Here is a 23,415-nt window from a genome sequence, read left to right on the forward strand (position 1 = left end):
GAGAATCAGGTTTGTTATCACTAGGAAAGAATCTTTCATTAAAGAAAGTGGGACAGGCTCAGGGGGTGAGATACTAACACCAGAGGAGTTCAACGCATAGGTTTCTGGGGGGGGTGTAACAGTGTCCCACACAGCTCATCTGTGTCCCCTCAACCTCAAGTCCCTTACACTGCCCAGGCACCACGACTTTGTTGTTACTTTTCTATAAAATTCCAAAAAATGCCACTTTAGCCCTCGGCCAGAGACTGCTACTCAGGTCAGTGTAAAAATGGGAAGGGGGGTGGGGGCGGGGTGAAAGAAAGAGGGGGGGAAGAGAAAGAGGGGTGGGAGGGGAAGAGAAAGGGGTGGCGGGAGAGGGAGAAGTGGGGGAGAGAGGGGATGCGGGAGAGAGATGGTGGGGGAGAGGGGAAGGGGGTTGCCATAAAGTTGTGCAATAATCACAGCCGGTCCTAGTTGGCAACATGGGGGTTGGTGCCACAGCGGTATGTCCATGCAGGGTCACCATGCAGAACGCAGGATTTAAGTACTGGATCCTATTATTAGTCATACACCTAATATTCTGAAGTGAAATGATGAGGTCTGCTTGAAAACCAGAATACGTGACATTAAATGTAAAATTATTTTATAATACTTTAGGGGGACGCCATCTTCTGTAGAAACTGAACAATGGACACACAACTAAAAGACACACACACTAGGTAAGAAGATACCGGCTCACATCACAGCAGCAGTGTGTGTCGAGGCTACAGAGAAAACACCTTCTTTATTAGTTTTACCTCCTTTTTGAATAGCGCCAGCGCACTGCACTTTAATACATCATGTCTGTTCCAATGGCTAGGCTCGCCAAGACACAAGCAGTGAGGTAGGGGGGTCCTTGCCCAGAAGAGCTTGCAATCTAAATTACTTGACGATAATCAGATACAGCAAATATACCGGTACTTCTGATAAACAACAGCCTGGATCGGGAATGGTATCTAAATACAGAGGCAGCTATACATTTATAGGGATCCATGTTAAAATGGATAAGAAGCAAAAAGTGACACTGTGTGCTGATTTGCATGTCATTACCCAGAATCCCTGGCTACCGTGGAAGCATTGTATGCTAAGGGATGATTGGGGCGGGTGGGGTAATGGACCTGTCTGGGACGTGTGAATGTGCTCACAAGTGGGGATTTTTCAATACCGAGGCAAATTCAAGGATAAATGGGAGTGAAATGTTAGTGATTTTGGTTGGCACAGATTTAAGATGAACCAGTTCTTAATTAACTCGCTTGAACTCCAATATGGCGAGAGCCGCTTCATAAAATCGTTCTTACCAATTACATATAATCTGTTTTTTTATGAGTTTTATTTCAAGTCACACGTATTTGTTTTTTTGTGTTTATTGTCTCTATGTCTATGATTTGTAGCAAGAAAATAATATATATATCTTTCTCTTTGGTCGCTTTTACGAATCCAAACTGCGGGTCCGCCCTGCGCTTCGCTCATTGGTTAGCTTCTGACTTCTCTGGCCTTTCGATGAATTTCATTTCGCCTTCAGAAAACTTAGGGGTCAGTGCCACACGGTCATAATCAAACCCGTCGTCCAGTGAGAAGGGCCGGACTTCCTCTCCCTGCCGCGGAAGGAGAACAGAGGTAAGGATTCTGAACGCACAAAGCCGCCGTTCCCCCGCCAGACCCCCCTTTACATTGGGAAGCTGGGGGTCCTTGGAGCTGAAACACCTTATTCTTGGCTATGGAGGTCCCCAGGTTTACTTAGATACATGCGGGTAAAGGTACCACTGGTACTTCCTGTTTTTTTAAATCCACCGGGACATGTGGGCCATTAGGAAGCCACAACAGGTGATGTCATGGCTCCCTGTTGGCCCACATGTCATCAGAGCTGTAAGCTGCCATTTTGTTTCCCCAGAAGTAGATAGCAATGCGCTACTTTTACTGGTAAGTATCTCAGAACCAGGGTGTCCCTGGGGCTGAAAAAGCAGGTTTCATCTCTAACGCCGTCCGATTCTCATCCTGGTAAATAAAAACAATAAAAAAGTACCCCACCCCCCTGCTTTAAACTAACAACTGCCCGTGGGGCTAGATCAGGAGTAGCCAACTTCAGTCCTCAAGGACCACCAACAGCTCAGATATTAGGGATATCCCTGCTTCAGCACGGGTAACTCAATCAAAGACTGAATCCGCTGTGCTGAAGCAGGGATATCCCTAATACCTGGCCTGTTGGTGGTCGTTGGGGACTGGAGATGGCCACTCCTTGGGTAGACGCTATGGCCCGTAGCAATGAAAGAGTTAAAGATGCATGGCGGTCTTGATCCTTCTGCCCTGAAAGGGATTCAAACGTTGAAATCCCTGATATTGTATCAGTCGCAGTGCAGCTATTCCACACTTTCACTTGGTGCGGCACCGCTGCTGAAGAACACGGTAAGTCTATACTTAGCCCTTCCGCTGCCGGATGTGCCGGGAATGCGTTACCGTATCAGGTCACTGTGCCGGAAGTGAGGGGGAAAAAAGGGCGTAGCCTTAAATAAATGGGAAAAGCAGAAATCCGAACCCCAAATTACATTGTATCCCGCGCTGCCCTCCCAGGAGAGAAAGAGGGGAGCAATACACAATGTGAATCTACAGTAATATGTATCTAAAAGTTAAAATATATATACAGTATATATACGCATACACACATATATATATATATATATATATATATATATTATAATACAAGCCATACATACATACATATACTATATATATATATATATGAAAGATACAAGCCAGTCTCAGAAAAAATCCACCAGTGAAAATCAAATGACCTTAATATGGAAACGGGCTATTTATAAATAGAGCTGAAGCCCATTTGCATCGGCCCGGATATTATTATGCAAACTGAAATGCAATAAATGTGCTCTTGAAATTTATGAACCTTTCCGCTCTGCTCTGTAAAGCCCTCCATCAACCAGGCTCAGCCCGGGCCAGAGTTACTCTGCCACCCTGCAAAGGAGGCCCCTTCATGCAGCCCTGCTTACCCTGCAAAGGAGGCCCCTTCATGCAGCCCTGCTTACCCTGCAAAGGAGGCCCCTTCATGCAGCCCTGCTTACCCTGCAAAGGAGGCCCCTTCATGCAGCCCTGCATACCCAGCTAAGGAGGCCCCTTTATGCAGCCCTGCTTACCCTGCAAAGGAGGCCCCTTCATGCAGCCCTGCTTACCCTGCAAAGGAGGCCCCTTCATGCAGCCCTGCTTACCCTGCAAAGGAGGCCCCTTCATGCAGCCCTGCTTACCCTGCAAAGGAGGCCCCTTCATGCAGCCCTGCTTACCCTGCAAAGGAGGCCCCTTCATGCAGCCCTGCATACCCTGCAAAGGAGGCCCCTTCATGCAGCCCTGCATACCCTGCAAAGGAGGCCCCTTCATGCTGCCCTGCTACCCTGCAAAGGAGGCCCCTTTATGCAGCCCTGCTTACTCTGCAAAGGAGGCCCCTTCATGCAGCCCTGCATACCCTGCTAAGGAGGCCCCTTTATGCAGCTCTGCTACCCTGCAAAGGAGGCCCCTTCATGCGGCCCTGCTACCCTGCAAAGGAGGCCCCTTCATGCAGCCCTGCTTACCCTGCAAAGGAGGCCCCTTCATGCTGCCCTGCTACCCTGCAAAGGAGGCCCCTTCATGCAGCCCTGCATACCCTGCTAAGGAGGCCCCTTTATGCAGCCCTGCTTACTCTGCAGAGGAGGCCCCTTCATGCGGCCCTGCTTACCCTGCAAAGGAGGCCCCTTCATGCAGCCCTGCATACCCTGCAAAGGAGGCCCCTTCATGCAGCCCTGCTTACCCTGCAAAGGAGGCCCCTCATGCAGCCCTGCTTACCCTGCAAAGGAGGCCCATTCATGAGGCCCTGCTACCCTGCAAAGGAGGCCCCTTCATGAGGCCCTGCTACCCTGCAAAGGAGGCCCCTTCATGCAGCCCTGCTTACTATGCAAAGGATGCCCATTCATGCTGCCCTGCTTACCCTGCAAAGGAGGCACCTTCATGCAGCCCTGCTTACCCTGCAAAGGAGGCCCCTTCATGCAGCCCTGCATACCCTGCTAAGGAGGCCCCTTTATGCAGCCCTGCTTACTCTGCAAAGGAGGCCCATTCATGCTGCCCTGCTACCCTGCAAAGGAGGCCCCTTCATGCAGCCCTGCATACCCTGCAAAGGAGGCCCCTTCATGCTGCCCTGCTTATCCTGCAAAGGAGGCCCCTTCATGCAGCCCTGCTTACCCTGCAAAGGAGGCACCTTCATGCAGCCCTGCTTACCCTGCAAAGGAGGCCCCTTCATGCAGCCCTGCTTACCCTGCAAAGGAGGCCCCTTCATGCAGCCCTGCTTACCCTGCAAAGGAGGCCCCTCATGCAGCCCTGCTTACCCTGCAAAGGAGGCCCCTTCATGAGGCCCTGCTACCCTGCAAAGGAGGCCCCTTCATGAGGCCCTGCTACCCTGCAAAGGAGGCCCCTTCATGCAGCCCTGCTTACTATGCAAAGGATGCCCATTCATGCTGCCCTGCTTACCCTGCAAAGGAGGCACCTTCATGCAGCCCTGCTTACCCTGCAAAGGAGGCCCCTTCATGCAGCCCTGCTACCCTGCAAAGGAGGCACCTTCATGCAGCCCTGCTTACCCTGCAAAGGAGGCCCCTTCATGCTGCCCTGCTTACCATGCAAAGGAGGCCCCTTCATGCAGCCCTGCATACCCTGCTAAGGAGGCCCCTTTATGCAGCCCTGCTTACTCTGCAAAGGAGGCCCATTCATGCTGCCCTGCTACCCTGCAAAGGAGGCCCCTTCATGCAGCCCTGCATACCCTGCAAAGGAGGCCCCTTCATGCTGCCCTGCTTATCCTGCAAAGGAGGCCCCTTCATGCAGCCCTGCTTACCCTGCAAAGGAGGCACCTTCATGCAGCCCTGCTTACCCTGCAAATGAGGCCCCTTCATGCAGCCCTGCTTACCCTGCAAAGGAGGCCCCTTCATGCTGCCCTGCTTACCCTGCAAAGGAGGCCCCTTCATGCAGCCCTGCTACCCTGCAAAGGAGGCCCCTTCATGCAGCCCTGCTACCCTGCAAAGGAGGCCCCTTCATGCGGCCCTGCTTACCCTGCAAAGGAGGCCCCTTCATGCTGCCCTGCTACCCTGCACAGGAGGCACCTTCATGCAGCCCTGCTTACCCTGCAAAGGAGGCCCTTTCATGCAGCCCTGCTACCCTGCAAAGGAGGCCCCTTCATGCGGCCCTGCTTACCCTGCAAAGGAGGCCCCTTCATGCTGCCCTGCTACCCTGCAAAGGAGGCACCTTCATGCAGCCCTGCTTACCCTGCAAAGGAGGCCCCTTCATGCAGCCCTGCTTACTCTGCAAAGGAGGCCCATTCATGCTGCCCTGCTACCCTGCAAAGGAGGCCCCTTCATGCAGCCCTGCATACCCTGCAAAGGAGGCCCCTTCATGCTGCCCTGCTTATCCTGCAAAGGAGGCCCCTTCATGCAGCCCTGCTTACCCTGCAAAGGAGGCACCTTCATGCAGCCCTGCTTACCCTGCAAATGAGGCCCCTTCATGCAGCCCTGCTTACCCTGCAAAGGAGGCCCCTTCATGCAGCCCTGCTTACCCTGCAAAGGAGGCCCCTTCATGCTGCCCTGCTTACCCTGCAAAGGAGGCCCCTTCATGCAGCCCTGCTACCCTGCAAAGGAGGCCCCTTCATGCAGCCCTGCTACCCTGCAAAGGAGGCCCCTTCATGCGGCCCTGCTTACCCTGCAAAGGAGGCCCTTTCATGCAGCCCTGCTTACCCTGCAAAGGAGGCCCCTTCATGCGGCCCTGCTTACCCTGCAAAGGAGGCCCCTTCATGCTGCCCTGCTACCCTGCAAAGGAGGCACCTTCATGCAGCCCTGCTTACCCTGCAAAGGAGGCCCCTTCATGCAGCCCTGCTTACCCTGCAAAGGAGGCCCCTTCATGCAGCCCTGCTTACCCTGCAAAGGAGGCCCCTTCATGCAGCCCTGCTTACCCTGCAAAGGAGGCCCCTTCATGCAGCCCTGCATACCCTGCAAAGGAGGCCCCTTCATGCTGCCCTGCTTATCCTGCAAAGGAGGCCCCTTCATACAGCCCTGCTTACCCTGCAAAGGAGGCACCTTCATGCAGCCCTGCTTACCCTGCAAATGAGGCCCCTTCATGCAGCCCTGCTTACCCTGCAAAGGAGGCCCCTTCATGCAGCCCTGCTTACCCTGCAAAGGAGGCCCCTTCATGCTGCCCTGCTTACCCTGCAAAGGAGGCCCCTTCATGCAGCCCTGCTACCCTGCAAAGGAGGCCCCTTCATGCAGCCCTGCTACCCTGCAAAGGACCCTGCAAAGGAGGCCCCTTCATGCTGCCCTGCTACCCTGCAAAGGAGGCCCCTTCATGCAGCCCTGCTTACCCTGCAAAGGAGGCACCTTCATGCTGCCCTGCTTACCCTGCAAAGGAGGCCCCTTCATGCAGCCCTGCTACCCTGCAAAGGAGGCCCCTTCATGCAGCCCTGCTTACCCTGCAAAGGAGGCCCCTTCATGCGGCCCTGCTTACCCTGCAAAGGAGGCCCCTTCATGCGGCCCTGCTTACCCTGCAAAGGAGGCCCCTTCATGCAGCCCTGCTTACCCTGCAAAGGAGGCCCCTTCATGCTGCCCTGCTACCCTGCAAAGGAGGCACCTTCATGCAGCCCTGCTTACCCTGCAAAGGAGGCCCCTTCATGCAGCCCTGCTTACCCTGCAAAGGAGGCCCCTTCATGCTGCCCTGCTTACCCTGCAAAGGAGGCCCCTTCATGCTGCCCTGCTACCCTGCAAAGGAGGCACCTTCATGCAGCCCTGCTTACCCTGCAAAGGAGGCCCCTTCATGCAGCCCTGCTTACCCTGCAAAGGAGGCCCCTTCATGCTGCCCTGCTTACCCTGCAAAGGAGGCCCCTTCATGCTGCCCTGCTACCCTGCAAAGGAGGCACCTTCATGCAGCCCTGCTTACCCTGCAAATGAGGCCCCTTCATGCAGCCCTGCTTACCCTGCAAAGGAGGCCCCTTCATGCTTTATGTAACTGTATTTGTAACCATTATTTCTAATTTAACTCTGTGCCCAGCACATACTTGAAAACGAGATGTAACTCTCAGTATATTACGTCCTAGTAAAATATTTTATAAATAAATAAAAATGCAGCCCTGCTTACATATCTGTGTAGTGTTATGACCTGCATACTGGTTGTGCCGTGACGTGGCTGCATACTGGTCGTGCCGTGACGTGGCTGCATACTGGTCGTGCCGTGCCGTGGCTGCATACTGGTCGTGCCGTGACGTGGCTGCATACTGGTCGTGCCGTGGCTGCATACTGGTCGTGCCGTGACGTGGCTGCATACTGGTCGTGCCGTGACGTGGCTGCATACTGGTCGTGCCGTGACGTGGCTGCATACTGGTCGTGCCGTGACGTGGCTGCATACTGGTCGTGCTGTGACGTGGCTGCATACTGGTCGTGCCGTGCCGTGCCGTGGCTGCATACTGGTCGTGCCGTGACGTGGCTGCATACTGGTCGTGCCGTGGCTGCATACTGGTCGTGCCGTGACGTGGCTGCATACTGGTCGTGCCGTGACGTGGCTGCATACTGGTCGTGCCGTGACGTGGCTGCATACTGGTCGTGCCGTGACGTGGCTGCATACTGGTCGTGACGTGGCTGCATACTGGTCGTGCCGTGACGTGGCTGCATACTGGTCGTGACGTGGCTGCATACTGGTCGTGCCGTGACTGCATACTGGTCGTGCCGTGACGTGGCTGCATACTGGTCGTGCCATGATGTGGCTGCATACTGGTCGTGACGTGACGTGGCTGCATACTGGTCGTGACGTGGCTGCATACTGGTCGTGCCGTGACGTGGCTGCATACTGGTCGTGCCGTGACGTGGCTGCATACTGGTCGTGCCGTGACGTGGCTGCATTCTGGTCGTGCCGTGACGTGGCTGCATACTGGTCGTGCCATGCCGTGGCTGCATACTGGTCGTGCCGTGACGTGGCTGCATACTGGTCGTGCCGTGGCTGCATACTGGTCGTGGCGTGACGTGGCTGCATACTGGTCGTGCCGTGACGTGGCTGCATACTGGTCGTGCCGTGGCTGCATACTGGTCGTGCCGTGCCGTGGCTGCATACTGGTCGTGCCGTGACGTGGCTGCATACTGGTCGTGCCGTGACGTGGCTGCATACTGGACATGCCGTGACGTGGCTGCATACTGGTCGTGCCGTGACGTGGCTGCATACTGGTCGTGCCGTGACGTGGCTGCATACTGGTCGTGCCGTGACGTGGCTGCATACTGGTCGTGCCGTGACGTGGCTGCATACTGGTCGTGCCGTGACGTGGCTGCATACTGGTCGTGCCGTGACGTGGCTGCATACTGGTCGTGCCGTGACGTGGCTGCATACTGGTCGTGCCGTGACGTGGCTGCATACTGGTCGTGCCGTGACGTGGCTGCAGGGTTATAATGCTTTGGCCAAATAGTTTAACGAAATGACCCTTACTCATGGGACGGGTGACAGATAAGTATTTAACTGTATATTTTTTGTCATATTGGATGTAGCACTGGGAATTTTTGTCCTTTGTTGTAACTTAATTAATTACATAGTAGATGAAGTTGAGAAAAGACGTATGTCCATCAAGTTCAGCCTATGCTAAATTTAGACGAAAGATTCTTATCTTATATTTGTATTTACAGTATATTGATCCAGAGGAAGGCAAACACAAAACCCCAGTGACACATTATCCAATGATATCTCATAAGGGGAAAATAAATTCCTTCCTGACTCCAAATATTGGCAATCGGATTAATCCCTGGATCAATATCCTTCCCATGTTTACGTATTTGGTATATCCGTGTATACCTTTCCTTTCTAAAAAAGATGTCCAACCTTTATTTGAACAAATCTATTGTATCTGCCATCACAGTCTCCATGGGTAATGAATCCCACATTGTAACTGCCCTTACTGTAAAGAACCCTTTCCTTTGTTGCTGGTGAAATCTCCTTTCCTCCAACATAAAGGGATGCCCCCTGAGTCCTTTGCACTGCCCTTGGGATGAATAGGTATTTTGAAAGCTCCTTGTACTGTCCCCGAATATATTTGTATATAGTTATCATTTCCCCTCTTAGACGCCTCTTTTCTAATGTTAACAAATCTAATTTAACTTCTAACGTCTGTTCATATACCGTCACCATGTATTGTCATCATAACTCAGGACATATGTGATAAAGGGAGGTAACTCTCAATGTACTACCTACCCATCAGCAAAAGGTTACTGTACCAGAGTGAGTGATAGGTAGAGACTAAGGTGTGTGGTAACTCTCACCTCGAGTGCTGGGGGCTGTTGGGTGGGTGGAAGGGTCTGGAACGGTAAATGGGTGCACCTTGTGAAGGAAGGAAGGTAAGAAGCCATCTTGGCCTCTGCTTCTCCTGGGAGCAACTCTGTGGGAAATACAGCAAAGTCACCCTTCCATCTTCCATGAACCGAACGCTGTCAGAGGGGGGCGGCAAGGCCTTGCGGGGCAATAGAACATGCAGAGCGATGCCAGCCTCTCTTAGCAAGCTTTCATTCAAATCGTTAAAACAGAATCATTTACAATTTTGGTGAATTAGCAAGAGTCATTAATGGATTGTGATCTGTGCCACAGAAGCCACGTGAGAAGGCCCGGCGTTCCTAGCTTTGAATTCTTTCACTTTTGGATCAAGTCTGTACACTTGGAGAAGACAACGATGAGGTCTCAGATGCTCTGTACTCTATAATCTCATTTCTGTCTAATGTTAGTCTGATAGTAATATCACTATACATATACATGTCCAGAGAGGTAATACTGGTCACATACATAGATGTCCAGAGAGGTAATACTGGTCACATACATATCCAGAGAGATAATACCGGTCACATACATGTCCAGAGAGGTAATACCAGATACATACATGGTCAGAGAGGTAATACCAGTCACATACAAGTCCAGAGAGGTAATACTGGACACATACATGTCCAGAGAGGTAATACCGGACACATACATGTCCAGAGAGGTAATACCGGACACATACATGTCCAGAGAGGTAAAACCAGACACATACGTGTCCAGAAAGGTAATACCGGACACATACATGTCCAGAGAGGTCATACCGGTCACATACATGTCCAGAGAGGTCATACCGGACACATACATGTCCAGAGAGGTAAAACCAGACACTTACATGGTCAGAGAGGTAATACCGGACACATACATGTCCAGAGAGGTAATACCGGACAAATTGGCAAATAGGAAAATAATTGGAGATAATTGGGTTTATGCCCCAGAGTTTTTTCCTATTTGACAATTTGTTTATAGGGGAATCGAGATCCCCTATTACTCCGGCTGCAGAACACCAATTTTCTTCAAGGACACGCAAATCTTTTTGTTTGAGGTAACTTTTACACAGATTATAATTTAATAATCACTTTTTATTGTTACTTATTTTACTTTAGCGCCACTTATTTTTTCACTACTGTATAATACCGGACCCATACGTGTCCAGTATTACCTCTAATTTTTTACTGGAAAGTGTCCAAACCAAATACAGGGCAGTCCAGTACTGGACACCTGGCAACCCTGGTCATTTTGGCTTGTGAGAAGTTGCTTTAGCAAACGTATCTCGCCTGCTCAGAAGCAGCGGCCTATTTTTAAAGCCCCGCTACGTAACGTAAACATGTTTTTGCGGGTTTTTTTCCAGTCGCCATCAGCCTGTGTTTACCGGGAGAGGTGTCAGGAGGAGCGCGGCTCTGCTCTAAATTTAGCCTGCGTGACAGCAAATGAAAGGGTTTAATTTGCAGGCTGCACTCTGCCTGGTAATGTTCAATCAAGACACTGCTTCAGAAGCAAAATGTCTTTCCTTACTGCGAGAGTCCAAGAGGGGAAGGGAGGGAGACAGAAGGAGGGAGACAGAGACACAGAGAGAGAGAGACGCGCAGAGAGAGAGAGATGCACAGAGAGAGGGAGAGATGCACAGAGAGAGGGAGAGATGCACAGAGAGAGGGAGAGATGCACAGAGAGAGAGAGAGATGCACAGAGAGAGAGAGAGATGCACAGAGAGAGGGAGATGCACAGAGAGAGGGAGAGATGCACAGAGAGAGGGAGAGATGCACAGAGAGAGGGAGAGATGCACAGAGAGAGAGAGAGATGCACAGAGAGAGGGAGAGATGCACAGAGAGAGGGATGCGCAGAGAGAGAGATGCGCAGAGAGAGAGACACACAGAGAGAGAGACACACAGAGAGATAGAGACACACACAGAGAGAGAGATGCACAGAGAGAGATGCGCAAAGAGAGAGAGACACACACAGAGAGAAAAGGAGGGAGAGAGAAAGGGAGGGAGACAGACACAGAGAGAGAGAGAGAGAGAGAGATGCACAGAGAGAGAGAGATGCACAGAGAGAGAGAGATGCACAGAGAGAGGGAGAGATGCACAGAGAGAGGGAGAGATGCACAGAGAGAGGGAGAGATGCACAGAGAGAGGGAGAGATGCACAGAGAGAGAGATGCGCAGAGAGAGAGACACACAGAGAGAGAGACACACAGAGAGAGACACACACAGAGAGAGAGATGCGCAGAGAGAGAGACACACAGAGAGAGAGACACACAGAGAGAGACACACACAGAGAGAGAGATGCGCAGAGAGAGAGACACACAGAGAGAGAGACACACAGAGAGATAGAGACACACACAGAGAGAGAGATGCACAGAGAGAGATGCGCAAAGAGAGAGAGACACACACAGAGAGAAAAGGAGGGAGAGAGAAAGGGAGGGAGGGAGACACAGAGAGAGAGAGAGAGAGAGAGAGAGATGCACAGAGAGAGAGAGAGATGCACAGAGAGAGAGAGATGCGCAGAGAGAGAGAGAGACACACAGAGAGAGAGACAGAGAGAGAGAGACACACACAGAGAGAGACACACACAGAGAGAGATGCACAGAGAGAGATGCGCAGAGAGAGAGAGACACACAGAGAGAAAAGGAGGGAGAGAGAAAGGGAGGGAGACAGAGACACAGAGAGAGAGAGATGCGCACACAGAGAGAAAGGGAGGGAGACAGAAGGAGGGAGACAGAGACACACAGAGGGAGAGAAATGCGCAGAGAGAGAGAGATGCGCAGAGAGAGAGACACACACACACAGGGAAAAGGAGGGAGAGAGAGAAAGAGACAGAGAGAAGGAGAAAGAGAGAGATAAAGAGAGAGAGTGAGAAGAGAAAGAGAGAGGGAGAAGGAAAAAAGAGAGAGACAGAGTGAGAAAGAGATAGAAAGAAAGAGAAGACCAGAGGGGGTTGATTAAACTAGGATAGTGCCAATCAGAGCACTAACGACCCAAAACTCCCCTTGAAGTCCCTGGGAGCTCCCCATGCGATCGTACCGTGATCCACACTCTCAGTTTAATGAATAACCCCCATAGAGACGGAAAGGTGAAGGCTTCGTGTGGCCCGGCGGCGGCAGACACAGATTCTGACTGCCGTGTTACTTGATTTATTTGATATGTACCTGTACCACTGACACTGGATCCAGATCCCCATAGCTGCGCAGCCAGGCTTATACCACTGACACTGGATCCAGATCCCTCTGAGCTGCATAGCCAGGCTTATACCACTGACACTGGATCCAGATCCCCATAGCTGCGCAGCCAGGCTTATACCACCAACACTGGATCAGATCCCCCGATCGGCGTAGCCAGGCTTATACCACTGACACTGGATCAGATACCCCGATCGGCGTAGCCAGGCTTATACCACTGACACTGGATCCAGATCCCCCGATCGGCGTAGCCAGGCTTATACTGCTGGCACTGGATCCAGATCCCCCGATCGGCGTAGCCAGGCTTATACTGCTGGCACTGGATTCAGATCCTCCTGATCTGTATAGCTAGGCTTATACCACCAACACTGGATCCAGATCCCTCTGAGCTGCATAGCCAGGCTTATACCACTGATCCCCCAGCGTGCTGCATTGCCAGGCTTATACCACTGATCCCCCACCGAGCTGCATAGCCAGGCTTATACCACTGATCCCCCACCGAGCTGCATAGCCAGGCTTATACCACTGATCCCCCACCGAGCTGCATAGCCAGGCTTATACCACTGATCCCCCAGCGTGCTGCATAGCCAGGCTTATACCACTGATCCCCCACCGAGCTGCGTAGCCAGGCTTATACCACTGATCCCCCAGCGAGCTGCGTAGCCAGGCTTATACCACTGATCCCCCACCGAGCTGCATAGCCAGGCTTATACCACTGATCCCCCACCGAGCTGCGTAGCCAGGCTTATACCACTGATCCCCCACCGAGCTGCATAGCCAGGCTTATACCACTGATCCCCCACCGAGCTGCATAGCCAGGCTTATACCACTGATCCCCCACCGAGCTGCGTAGCCAGGCTTATACCACTGATCCCCCAGCGTGCTGCATTGCCAGGCTTATACCACTGATCCCCCACCGAGCTGCGTAGCCAGGCTTATACCACTGATCCCCCACCGAGCTGCATAGCCAGGCTTATACCACTGATCCCCCACCGAGCTGCATAGCCAGGCTTATACCACTGATCCCCCACCGAGCTGCATAGCCAGGCTTATACCACTGATCCCCCACCGAGCTGCATAGCCAGGCTTATACCACTGATCCCCCACCGAGCTGCATAGCCAGGCTTATACCACTGATCCCCCACCGAGCTGCATAGCCAGGCTTATACCACTGATCCCCCACCGAGCTGCATAGCCAGGCTTATACCACTGATCCCCCACCGAGCTGCATAGCCAGGCTTATACCACTGATCCCCCACCGAGCTGCATAGCCAGGCTTATACCACTGATCCCCCACCGAGCTGCATAGCCAGGCTTATACCACTGATCCCCCACCGAGCTGCATAGCCAGGCTTATACCACTGATCCCCCACCGAGCTGCATAGCCAGGCTTATACCACTGATCCCCCACCGAGCTGCATAGCCAGGCTTATACCACTGATCCCCCACCGAGCTGCATAGCCAGGCTTATACCACTGATCCCCCAGCGTGCTGCATTGCCAGGCTTATACCACTGATCCCCCACCGAGCTGCGTAGCCAGGCTTATACCACTGATCCCCCACCGAGCTGCATAGCCAGGCTTATACCACTGATCCCCCACCGAGCTGCATAGCCAGGCTTATACCACTGATCCCCCACCGAGCTGCATAGCCAGGCTTATACCACTGATCCCCCACCGAGCTGCATAGCCAGGCTTATACCACTGATCCCCCACCGAGCTGCATAGCCAGGCTTATACCACTGATCCCCCACCGAGCTGCATAGCCAGGCTTATACCACTGATCCCCCACCGAGCTGCATAGCCAGGCTTATACCACTGATCCCCCACCGAGCTGCATAGCCAGGCTTATACCACTGATCCCCCACCGAGCTGCATAGCCAGGCTTATACCACTGATCCCCCACCGAGCTGCATAGCCAGGCTTATACCACTGATCCCCCACCGAGCTGCGTAGCCAGGCTTATACCACTGATCCCCCACCGAGCTGCATAGCCAGGCTTATACCACTGATCCCCCAGCGTGCTGCATAGCCAGGCTTATACCACTGATCCCCCACCGAGCTGCGTAGCCAGGCTTATACCACTGATCCCCCACCGAGCTGCATAGCCAGGCTTATACCACTGATCCCCCACCGAGCTGCATAGCCAGGCTTATACCACTGATCCCCCAGCGTGCTGCATAGCCAGGCTTATACCACTGATCCCCCACCGAGCTGCATAGCCAGGCTTATACCACTGATCCCCCACCGAGCTGCATAGCCAGGCTTATACCACTGATCCCCCACCGAGCTGCATAGCCAGGCTTATACCACTGATCCCCCAGCGTGCTGCATTGCCAGGCTTATACCACTGATCCCCCACCGAGCTGCATAGCCAGGCTTATACCACTGATCCTCCACCGAGCTGCATTGCCAGGCTTATACCACTGATCCCCCACCGAGCTGCATAGCCAGGCTTATACCACTGATCCCCCACCGAGCTGCATAGCCAGGCTTATACCACTGATCCCCCACCGAGCTGCATAGCCAGGCTTATACCACTGATCCTCCACCGAGCTGCATTGCCAGGCTTATACCACTGATCCCCCACCGAGCTGCATAGCCAGGCTTATACCACTGATCCCCCACCGAGCTGCATAGCCAGGCTTATACCGCCGACACAGGATCCAGATCCCCCCTGAGCTGCGTAAGCGGGCTTATTGGGGTGGTTAATGTAAAAGATCTTCCTTTTAACCGGTGACTTCATGGTGCTTCCCTGTTTCTGTTTTACACACGGCTACTCTTACATCCACATTTACACGGCAGCCACGCAGCCACTTATCTGATCACAATGGAAGATTCGGTCTGCTCAGGATCCCACATCAACCATTCCCACTTGAAATATCAGGGATATACTAAGGAGGGGTTCTGTAGTAGATACAGGGAACCGCCTCCCAGCGCAGGGAGTAAAGACCGCAAAAGGAACGAAATTCAAAATCCCTTTGGATCGTCCCCAAGACATAGAATGTGATGGCAGATAAGGATCACTGACCGACCGCGTCTGCCCAATTTCCCGCCTGCTGGAAGACCTCAGGCCCCATTAACTCCCTGGCCTTTGATGCATTGAAATTCTGGTTTCTGGTTTCCCGCTTCCGGCGGCGTGGCGTGTAATAACGGGCTTCGTTACGTATCTTACACCTGGTGCTCATCACGCTGGGGATGCAGTGTATAACACGCAGGTAACCCCCGGAGGGTATCGGGAGCCAGGACGTGCCAAATAAACTGATACGGCTGCACACGGCGGGGGGGGGGGGGGAGCAGTCACTACCTGCCAAATAATACTTTGCAGATCCGCTCAGCAACGTCCCTGTTCCTCCCCTGTGCTCCGGCACCCGTTGGGAACATTTGAGGAGGGATCTCTGTGCTTTTCTGAGACTTCTCTCCAATGCATACTGAGGGGCAGCGATTATACCCGTTACCGCTCTGGTAACCTCTCGCTCACACCGGGAGGCAGCATTGGAGCTGTGGGGGCAGGGGGGGGGGGGGGTGTTTAAACTGATCCCAGGAAGCTGGCTGCAGGCACTGCTGCTGCATAAGGACATGATGATCCTAATTAAGCTGCTAATTACATTCTCAGTGGAGGTGATTAATGAGCAACAGGAGTGCTCTGTATGCTGCCAGTGGTGGCAATGAGCGAGAGATAATGGAGGAAGTATTGACATCCACGCTGGAAATGATTTGCGCATCACTTCACTGGTTACCCAGGTCAGGATACATTGTAACCCCATAGAGCCACACTGCCCGCTAGCTACAGCGTGCGCCTGGGGGACAACATGGGTCTCCCCCAATATTTACATGCTGCAATGTATATGTGTACCAAGTACCTATATACACTTTCTCTCCCTTAATGCCGGTTTACCCAAATTGGAAATGCTACTCTGTACTATTGCACAGAGGAAACCCTTACGCCTCCATGAGGGGGACCCAATATAATAAAAAATAATGTATTTCCGATCTGAACACATTGCAGTCTACAATAGTACTGAGCATCACATAGTTAATTGCTGCTTCCTACAAATAAATGTGCTGTTCTGTGTAATGATACTGGTCACAGCTCCATGGTATTGGACATGCTGCACTGTATGATGGTACTGAGTATTCTACAAACGTGACTGTCGGCCCAGCAGCGGCTTCCCTATGTTGAGGTGCAAGTAGAGAGTATTAGGTAGCTGTGCTTACTGGCTGGTGCCTATAATGTTTGCCAGGCCTCCCTTTCGAGGCTGAAGACGTACGAGGAGGCCGAATGCCTGATGATAACTACGTGTTACCGTGCAGCTGGAATAGTTCCGAGCACAAACGTCGTCTTTAGTGCAACAGACAAGCGATTAGCAAACAAACTACAACAGTATCAACAACACAAAGAACCAGCTCGTCGTCCAATCAGATCTTTTCATTCTCAGGATGCCTCGGCGTCTATGTTTAACCCTTTGATGCTGCTTCTGGCTTCGCCAATGTTCAAACACATTATGCCCATTGGAAAGATCTGGAGCGCTAAACCAGTCTCCCCGAAAACGGGATCTTCATGGCAAAAATACCGTTTAAACCAGTCTGGTTTACATATAACGGCAACGGTAAATTTGTCGGCAGAAACAAGGGAAAAATAGCGCTTACCGGAACCTGTACGCATCTCTTTATCTGCGTCAGCGTCCGTGGGACCCAAGTAATTGTCAACCTGGAGGAACATGAATGGGACACACATAACGTCCCATTTGGGGAGATGAGACAGACGCAATCACCGTCAGAAAGAAGGTGCTGGAGGAATGTACCTTCCGAGAAAACAACGTGCTCAAGATTGAGAGAGAGCGACGTCAAGAAGCCCTTCTTCATAAAAGGGTTGTGTTCCCGCACAACCGCACAAGGGACACACAACTCACAATACGTTTTCTGTTAGAAGCTGCATCTCGGATTGTGTTACTGCAATGTTGTACATTTAACACAGATTGTTAGGCAGAGATCACCTCGTACCATCCCGCCCTCCCATCCTGCCCTTTGCCTTGAACCCTCCACATTTCACATGTGTTGTGGCAGGTTGTAGATACAACTGGCTGCATCTGTACTCGGTGACAGAGGAGAGACCCGCTCAGGCTCTTCCTATGGAAGCCCAAAGACTAAATAATTCAGGACAATGTGAGCACATCTCACCTGGAGTCTTCCGCGATGTGTCAAGTCAACGCTGTAACAGCCACCAACTTTAATTCCTTCGCCAATCACTATCTGTGGGAATACGGGAGTCGGTAACATGTCAAGATACAAAGTTACATAACTAGCTAGAGGGACGTTTGAGGGAGTGGTATATGGAGCAATAGGAGCAGTTAGGGAAGAGTTAGAATAGTGCAGAGCTTCTCCACGCTCCCTGCGATTAGATGGACTCAACACTACTTCTAAGGGCAAGAAGAGGATTGGAACAGTATGTCGGAGTGCGTTCTCTCTCCTTCCCCGTGTCATTACCGGTGAATGTAGGCGTAATAGGGAGTGGTTATATGGAGTAATAGGAAGAGTAACAGGGAGTGGTTATATGGAGTAATAGGAAGAGTATTAGGAGAACATTATAGGGAGCGCGTTATAGGGAGCACGTTATAGGGAGCCCGTTATAGGGAGCACGTTATAGGGAGCACGTTATAGGGAGCACGTTATAGGGAGCACGTTATAGGGAGCACATTATAGGGAGCACGTTATAGGGAGCACGTTATAAGGAGAACATTATAGGGAGCACGTTATAAGGAGAACATTATAGGGAGCACGTTATTAGGAGAACATTATAGGGAGCGCGTTATAGGGAGCACGTTATAGGGAGCCCGTTATAGGGAGCACGTTATAAGGAGAACATTATAGAGAGCACGTTATAAGGAGAACATTATAGGGAGCACGTTATTAGGAGAACATTATAGGGAGCACGTTATAGGGAGCACGTTATAGGGAGCACGTTATAGGCAGCACGTTATAGGGAGAACGTTATAGGGAGCACGTTATAAGGAGAACATTATAGGGAGCACGTTATAAGGAGAACATTATAGGGAGCACGTTATTAGGAGAACATTATAGGGAGCGCGTTATAGGGAGCACGTTATAGGGAGCCCGTTATAGGGAGCACGTTATAGGGAGCACGTTATAGGGAGCACGTTATAGGGAGCACGTTATAGGGAGCACGTTATAGGGAGCACGTTATAAGGAGAACATTATAGGGAGCACGTTATAAGGAGCACGTTATAAGGAGCACGTTATAAGGAGCACGTTATAGGGAGCACGTTATTGGGAGCCCGTTATAAGGAGCACATTATAGGGAGCACGTTATAAGGAGCACGTTATAGGGAGCACGTTATAGGGAGCACGTTATAGGGAGCACGTTATAAGGAGCACATTATAGGGAGCACGTTATAGGGAGCCTGTTATAGGGAGCACGTTATAAGGAGAACATTATAGGGAGAACGTTATAGGGAGCACGTTATAGGGAGCACGTTATAAGGAGCACATTAAAGGGAGCACGTTATAGGGAGCACGTTATAAGGAGCACATTATAGGGAGCACGTTATATGGAGAACATTATAGGGAGCACGTTATAGGGAGCACGTTATAAGGAGCACATTATAGGGAGCACATTATAAGGAGAACATTATAGGGAGCACGTTATAAGGAGAACATTATAGGGAGCACGTTATAGGGAGCACGTTATAAGGAGAACATTATAGGGAGCACGTTATAAGGAGCACATTATAGGGAGCACGTTATAAGGAGAACATTATAGGGAGCACGTTATAGGGAGCCCATTATAAGGAGCACATTATAGGGAGCACGTTATAAGGAGAACATTATAGGGAGCATGTTATAGGGAGCACGTTATAGGGAGCACGTTATAGGGAGCACGTTATAAGGAGCACATTATAGGGAGCACGTTATAGGGAGCACGTTATAAGGAGCATGTTATAAGGAGCACGTTATAGGGAGCACGTTATAGGGAGCACGTTACAGGGAGAACGTTACAGGGAGCACGTTACAGGGAGAACGTTATAGGGAGCACGTTATAGGGAGCACGTTATAGGGAGCCCGTCATAGGGAGCCCGTCATAGGGAGCCCGTCATAGGGAGCCCGTCATAGGGAGCCCGTTATAGGGAGCCCGTTATAGGGAGCACGTTATAGGGAGCACGTTATAGGGAGCACGTTATAGGGAGCACGTTATAGGGAGCCTGTTATAGGGAGCACGTTATAAGGAGAACATTATAGGGAGCATGTTATAGGGAGCACGTTATAGGGAGCACATTATAGGGAGCACGTTATAGGGAGCACGTTATAAGGAGCACATTATAGGGAGCACATTATAAGGAGAACATTATAGGGAGCACGTTATAGGGAGCACGTTATAAGGAGCACATTATAGTTAGCACATTATAAGGAGAACATTATAGGGATCACGTTATAAGGAGAACATTATAAGGAGCACGTTATAGGGAGCACGTTATAAGGAGAACATTATAGGGAGCACGTTATAAGGAGCACATTATAGGGAGCACGTTATAAGGAAAACATTATAGGGAGCACGTTATAGGGAGCCCATTATAAGGAGCACATTATAGGGAGCACGTTATAAGGACAACATTATAGGGAGCACATTATAGGGAGCACGTTATAAGGAGCACATTATAGGGAGCACGTTATAAGGAGAACATTATAGGGAGCACGTTATAGGGAGCACGTTATAGGGAGCACGTTATAGGGAGCACGTTATAGGGAGCATGTTATAAGGAGCACGTTATAGGGAGCACTTTATAGGGAGCACGTTATAAGGGGCACGTTATAAGGAGCACGTTATAGGGAGCACGTTATAGGGAGCACGTTATAGGGAGAACGTTATAGGGAGCACGTTATAGGGAGCACGTTATAGGGAGCCCGTCATAGGGAGCCCGTTATAGGGAGCCCATTATAGGGAGCACGTTATAGGGAGCACGTTATAAGGAGAACGTTATAGGGAACACGTTATAGGGAGCACGTTATAGGGAGCACGTTATAGGGAGCCCGTTATAGGGAGCCCGTTATAGGGAGCACGTTATAGGGAGCAGGTTATAGGGAGCACGTTATAGGGAGCCTGTTTTAAGGAGAACATTATAGGGAGCACGTTATAGGGAGCACGTTATAGGGAGCACGTTATAGGGAGCACGTTATAGGGAGCACATTATAGGGAGCACGTTATAAGGAGAACATTATAGGGAGCACGTTATAAGGAGAACATTATAGAGAGCACGTTATAGGGAGCACGTTATAGGGAGCACGTTATAAGGAGAACATTATAGGGAGCCCGCTATAGGGAGAACATTATAGGGAGCACGTTATAGGGAGCACATTATAGGGAGCACGTTATAGGGAGAACATTATAAGGAGAACATTATAGGGAGCACGTTATAAGGAGAACATTATAGGGAGCACGTTATAAGGAGAACATTATAAGGAGAACATTATAGGGAGCACGTTACAGGGAGCACGTTACAGGGAGCACGTTATAGGGATCACGTTATAGGAAGCACGTTATAGGGAGAACATTATAAGGAGCACATTATAAAGAGAACATTATAAGGAGAACATTATAAGGAGAACGTTATAAGGAGAACGTTATAAGGAGAACGTTATAGGGAGCACGTTATAGGGAGCACGTTATAGGGAGCCCGTTATAGGGAGCCCGTTATAGGGAGCACGTTATAGGGAGCACGTTATAGGGAGCACGTTATAGGGAGCACGTTATAAGGAGAACATTATAGGGAGCCCGTTATAGGGAGCACGTTATAGGGAGCACGTTATAGGGAGCACGTTATAGGGAGCACGTTATAAGGAGAAAATTATAGGGAGCACGTTATAAGGAGAACATTATAGGGAGCACGTTATAGGGAGCACGTTATAGGGAGCACGTTATAAGGAGAACATTATAGGGAGCACGTTATAAGGAGAACATTATAGGGAGCACGTTATAGGGAGCACGTTATAGGGAGCACGTTATAAGGAGAACATTATAGGGAGCACGTTATAAGGAGAACATTATAGGGAGCACGTTATAAGGAGAACATTATAGGGAGCACGTTATAAGGAGAACATTATAGGGAGCACGTTATAAGGAGGACATTATAGGGAGCCCGCTATAGGGAGAACATTATAGGGAGAACATTATAGGGAGCCCGCTATTCGGAGAACATTATAGGGAGCCCGCTATAGGGAGAACATTATAGGGAGCACGTTATAAGGAGAACATTATAGGGAGCACGTTATAAGGAGAACATTATAAGGAGAACATTATAGGGAGAACGTTATAGGGAGCACGTTATAAGGAGCACGTTATAGGGAGCACGTTATAAGGAGAACATTATTGGGAGCACATTATAAGGAGAACATTATAGGGAGCCCGCTATAGGGAGAACGTTATAAGGAGAACATTATAGGGAGAACATTATAGGGAGAACATTATAGGGAGAACGTTATAGGGAGCACGTTATAGGGAGCACGTTATAGGGAGCCCGTTATAGGGAGCACGTTATAGGGAGAACATTATAGGGAGCACGTTATAGGGAGCACGTTATAGGGAGCACGTTATAAGGAGAACATTATAAGCAGAACATTATAGGGAGCACGTTATAAGGAGAACATTATAGGGAGCACGTTATAGGGAGAACATTATAGGGAGAACATTATAGGGAGCACGTTATAGGGAGAACATTATAGGGAGCACGTTATAGGGAGAACATTATAGGGAGCACGTTATAGGGAGAACATTATAGGGAGCACGTTATAGGGAGAACATTATAGGGAGCACATTATAGGGAGAACATTATAGGGAGCACATTATAGGGAGAACATTATAGGGAGCACGTTATAAAGAAGCACATTATTGTTATATTTGATAGGAAACTAGAAGCCTCCACATCAGATTTAACAATGGCCCCATGTAATGAGAATCAGAATTGTTCATTTAAGGGGTGAAAATTGCTAACATAAACTGGTGATTTTAAACAGAATAACAATCAATACTGCGAAGTCTTCCCATCTTCAAAGCTCAATGGAAGGAAATATTACCAGGACACACCAATTAATACAAATGCTCTCAGTAGACGCACTTACTCGCCCGCCCGGCTACGTGTGCCACTGCTGGGACTGTTGGTTTGTTAGCATTTCGGTTTACGTTTTCCTGGTGATCGCAAGGGGTCTGTGTCTTGGTTTATTTACACTGTGTGCACACTTACACCAGATGCTACGGCTCAGATCCACAAAAGGGGGCTCCGTTTCCGCACGCCTCAGCTCTCGTTCATATGCACGGGGGTGAAACTTAGCACTCTTGTGAATCTTGTGCCAAGTGAATAATGAAACAAGGTCGGAAAGATCAAAGTATTGGGATCTCTTAGACCAGCGGTGGACATCTCCTGTCCTCATAGGCCACCAAAAGGTCAGGCTTTAAGGATATCCCTGCTTCAGCACAGGTGGCTCAATCTGTATCAGGAATCCACCCCTGGGTTTGGCTGGAGCCCATCCATCCGGAGCTTTGCAGGTTTCAGACAAACTATTCCCTGCTTCTGCAATCACCTGCCTCCTGCTGCCTCCTTTGCACCTCTGGCCTGATTGGCCTCCTGTGCTATTTAGTTCCTGCCCCGCCCTCAGGAAGTTGCTGGACATATACTTTGCAGTCCAAGTTGCACGTAACTGTGCTTGTCACAGACTCTCTGTTTGGCCTGCTAGGCCTCCTTGTGCCTTGTATCCTGCGCCTAGTCCCCTGCTGCCTAGGGCTTCTTGCATAGCAGCCCCGGCGCTGCTTTCCTTGTTCCTGGCAGACTTCGCCTTCGCCGCGCTGTAGCGGCTACGCTGGTTTCCCAGCGTT

At 50.7% G+C, this 23,415-nt stretch overlaps 1 protein-coding gene across 1 annotated transcript in view; it reads right to left on the minus strand.

The window, feature by feature from the left end:
• Nucleotides 1-1,365: 1,365 nt before the first annotated feature.
• Nucleotides 1,366-23,415, minus strand: part of IFTAP (intraflagellar transport associated protein) — a 29,425-nt gene continuing 7,375 nt past the window's right edge. Inside the window, exons 3-6 of the mRNA XM_075566691.1 lie at nucleotides 22,770-22,963; nucleotides 17,715-17,721; nucleotides 9,318-9,433; nucleotides 1,366-1,613 (exon numbers count right to left, since the gene is read on the minus strand). Coding sequence (XP_075422806.1) covers nucleotides 1,485-1,613; nucleotides 9,318-9,433; nucleotides 17,715-17,721; nucleotides 22,770-22,963 — 446 coding nt within the window. The 3' untranslated portion in view covers nucleotides 1,366-1,484. The remainder of the gene's footprint in view (nucleotides 1,614-9,317; nucleotides 9,434-17,714; nucleotides 17,722-22,769; nucleotides 22,964-23,415) is intronic.

Source organism: Ascaphus truei, chromosome 12 (assembly GCF_040206685.1).
Source record: "Ascaphus truei isolate aAscTru1 chromosome 12, aAscTru1.hap1, whole genome shotgun sequence".
Lineage (NCBI taxonomy): Eukaryota > Metazoa > Chordata > Amphibia > Anura > Ascaphidae > Ascaphus > Ascaphus truei.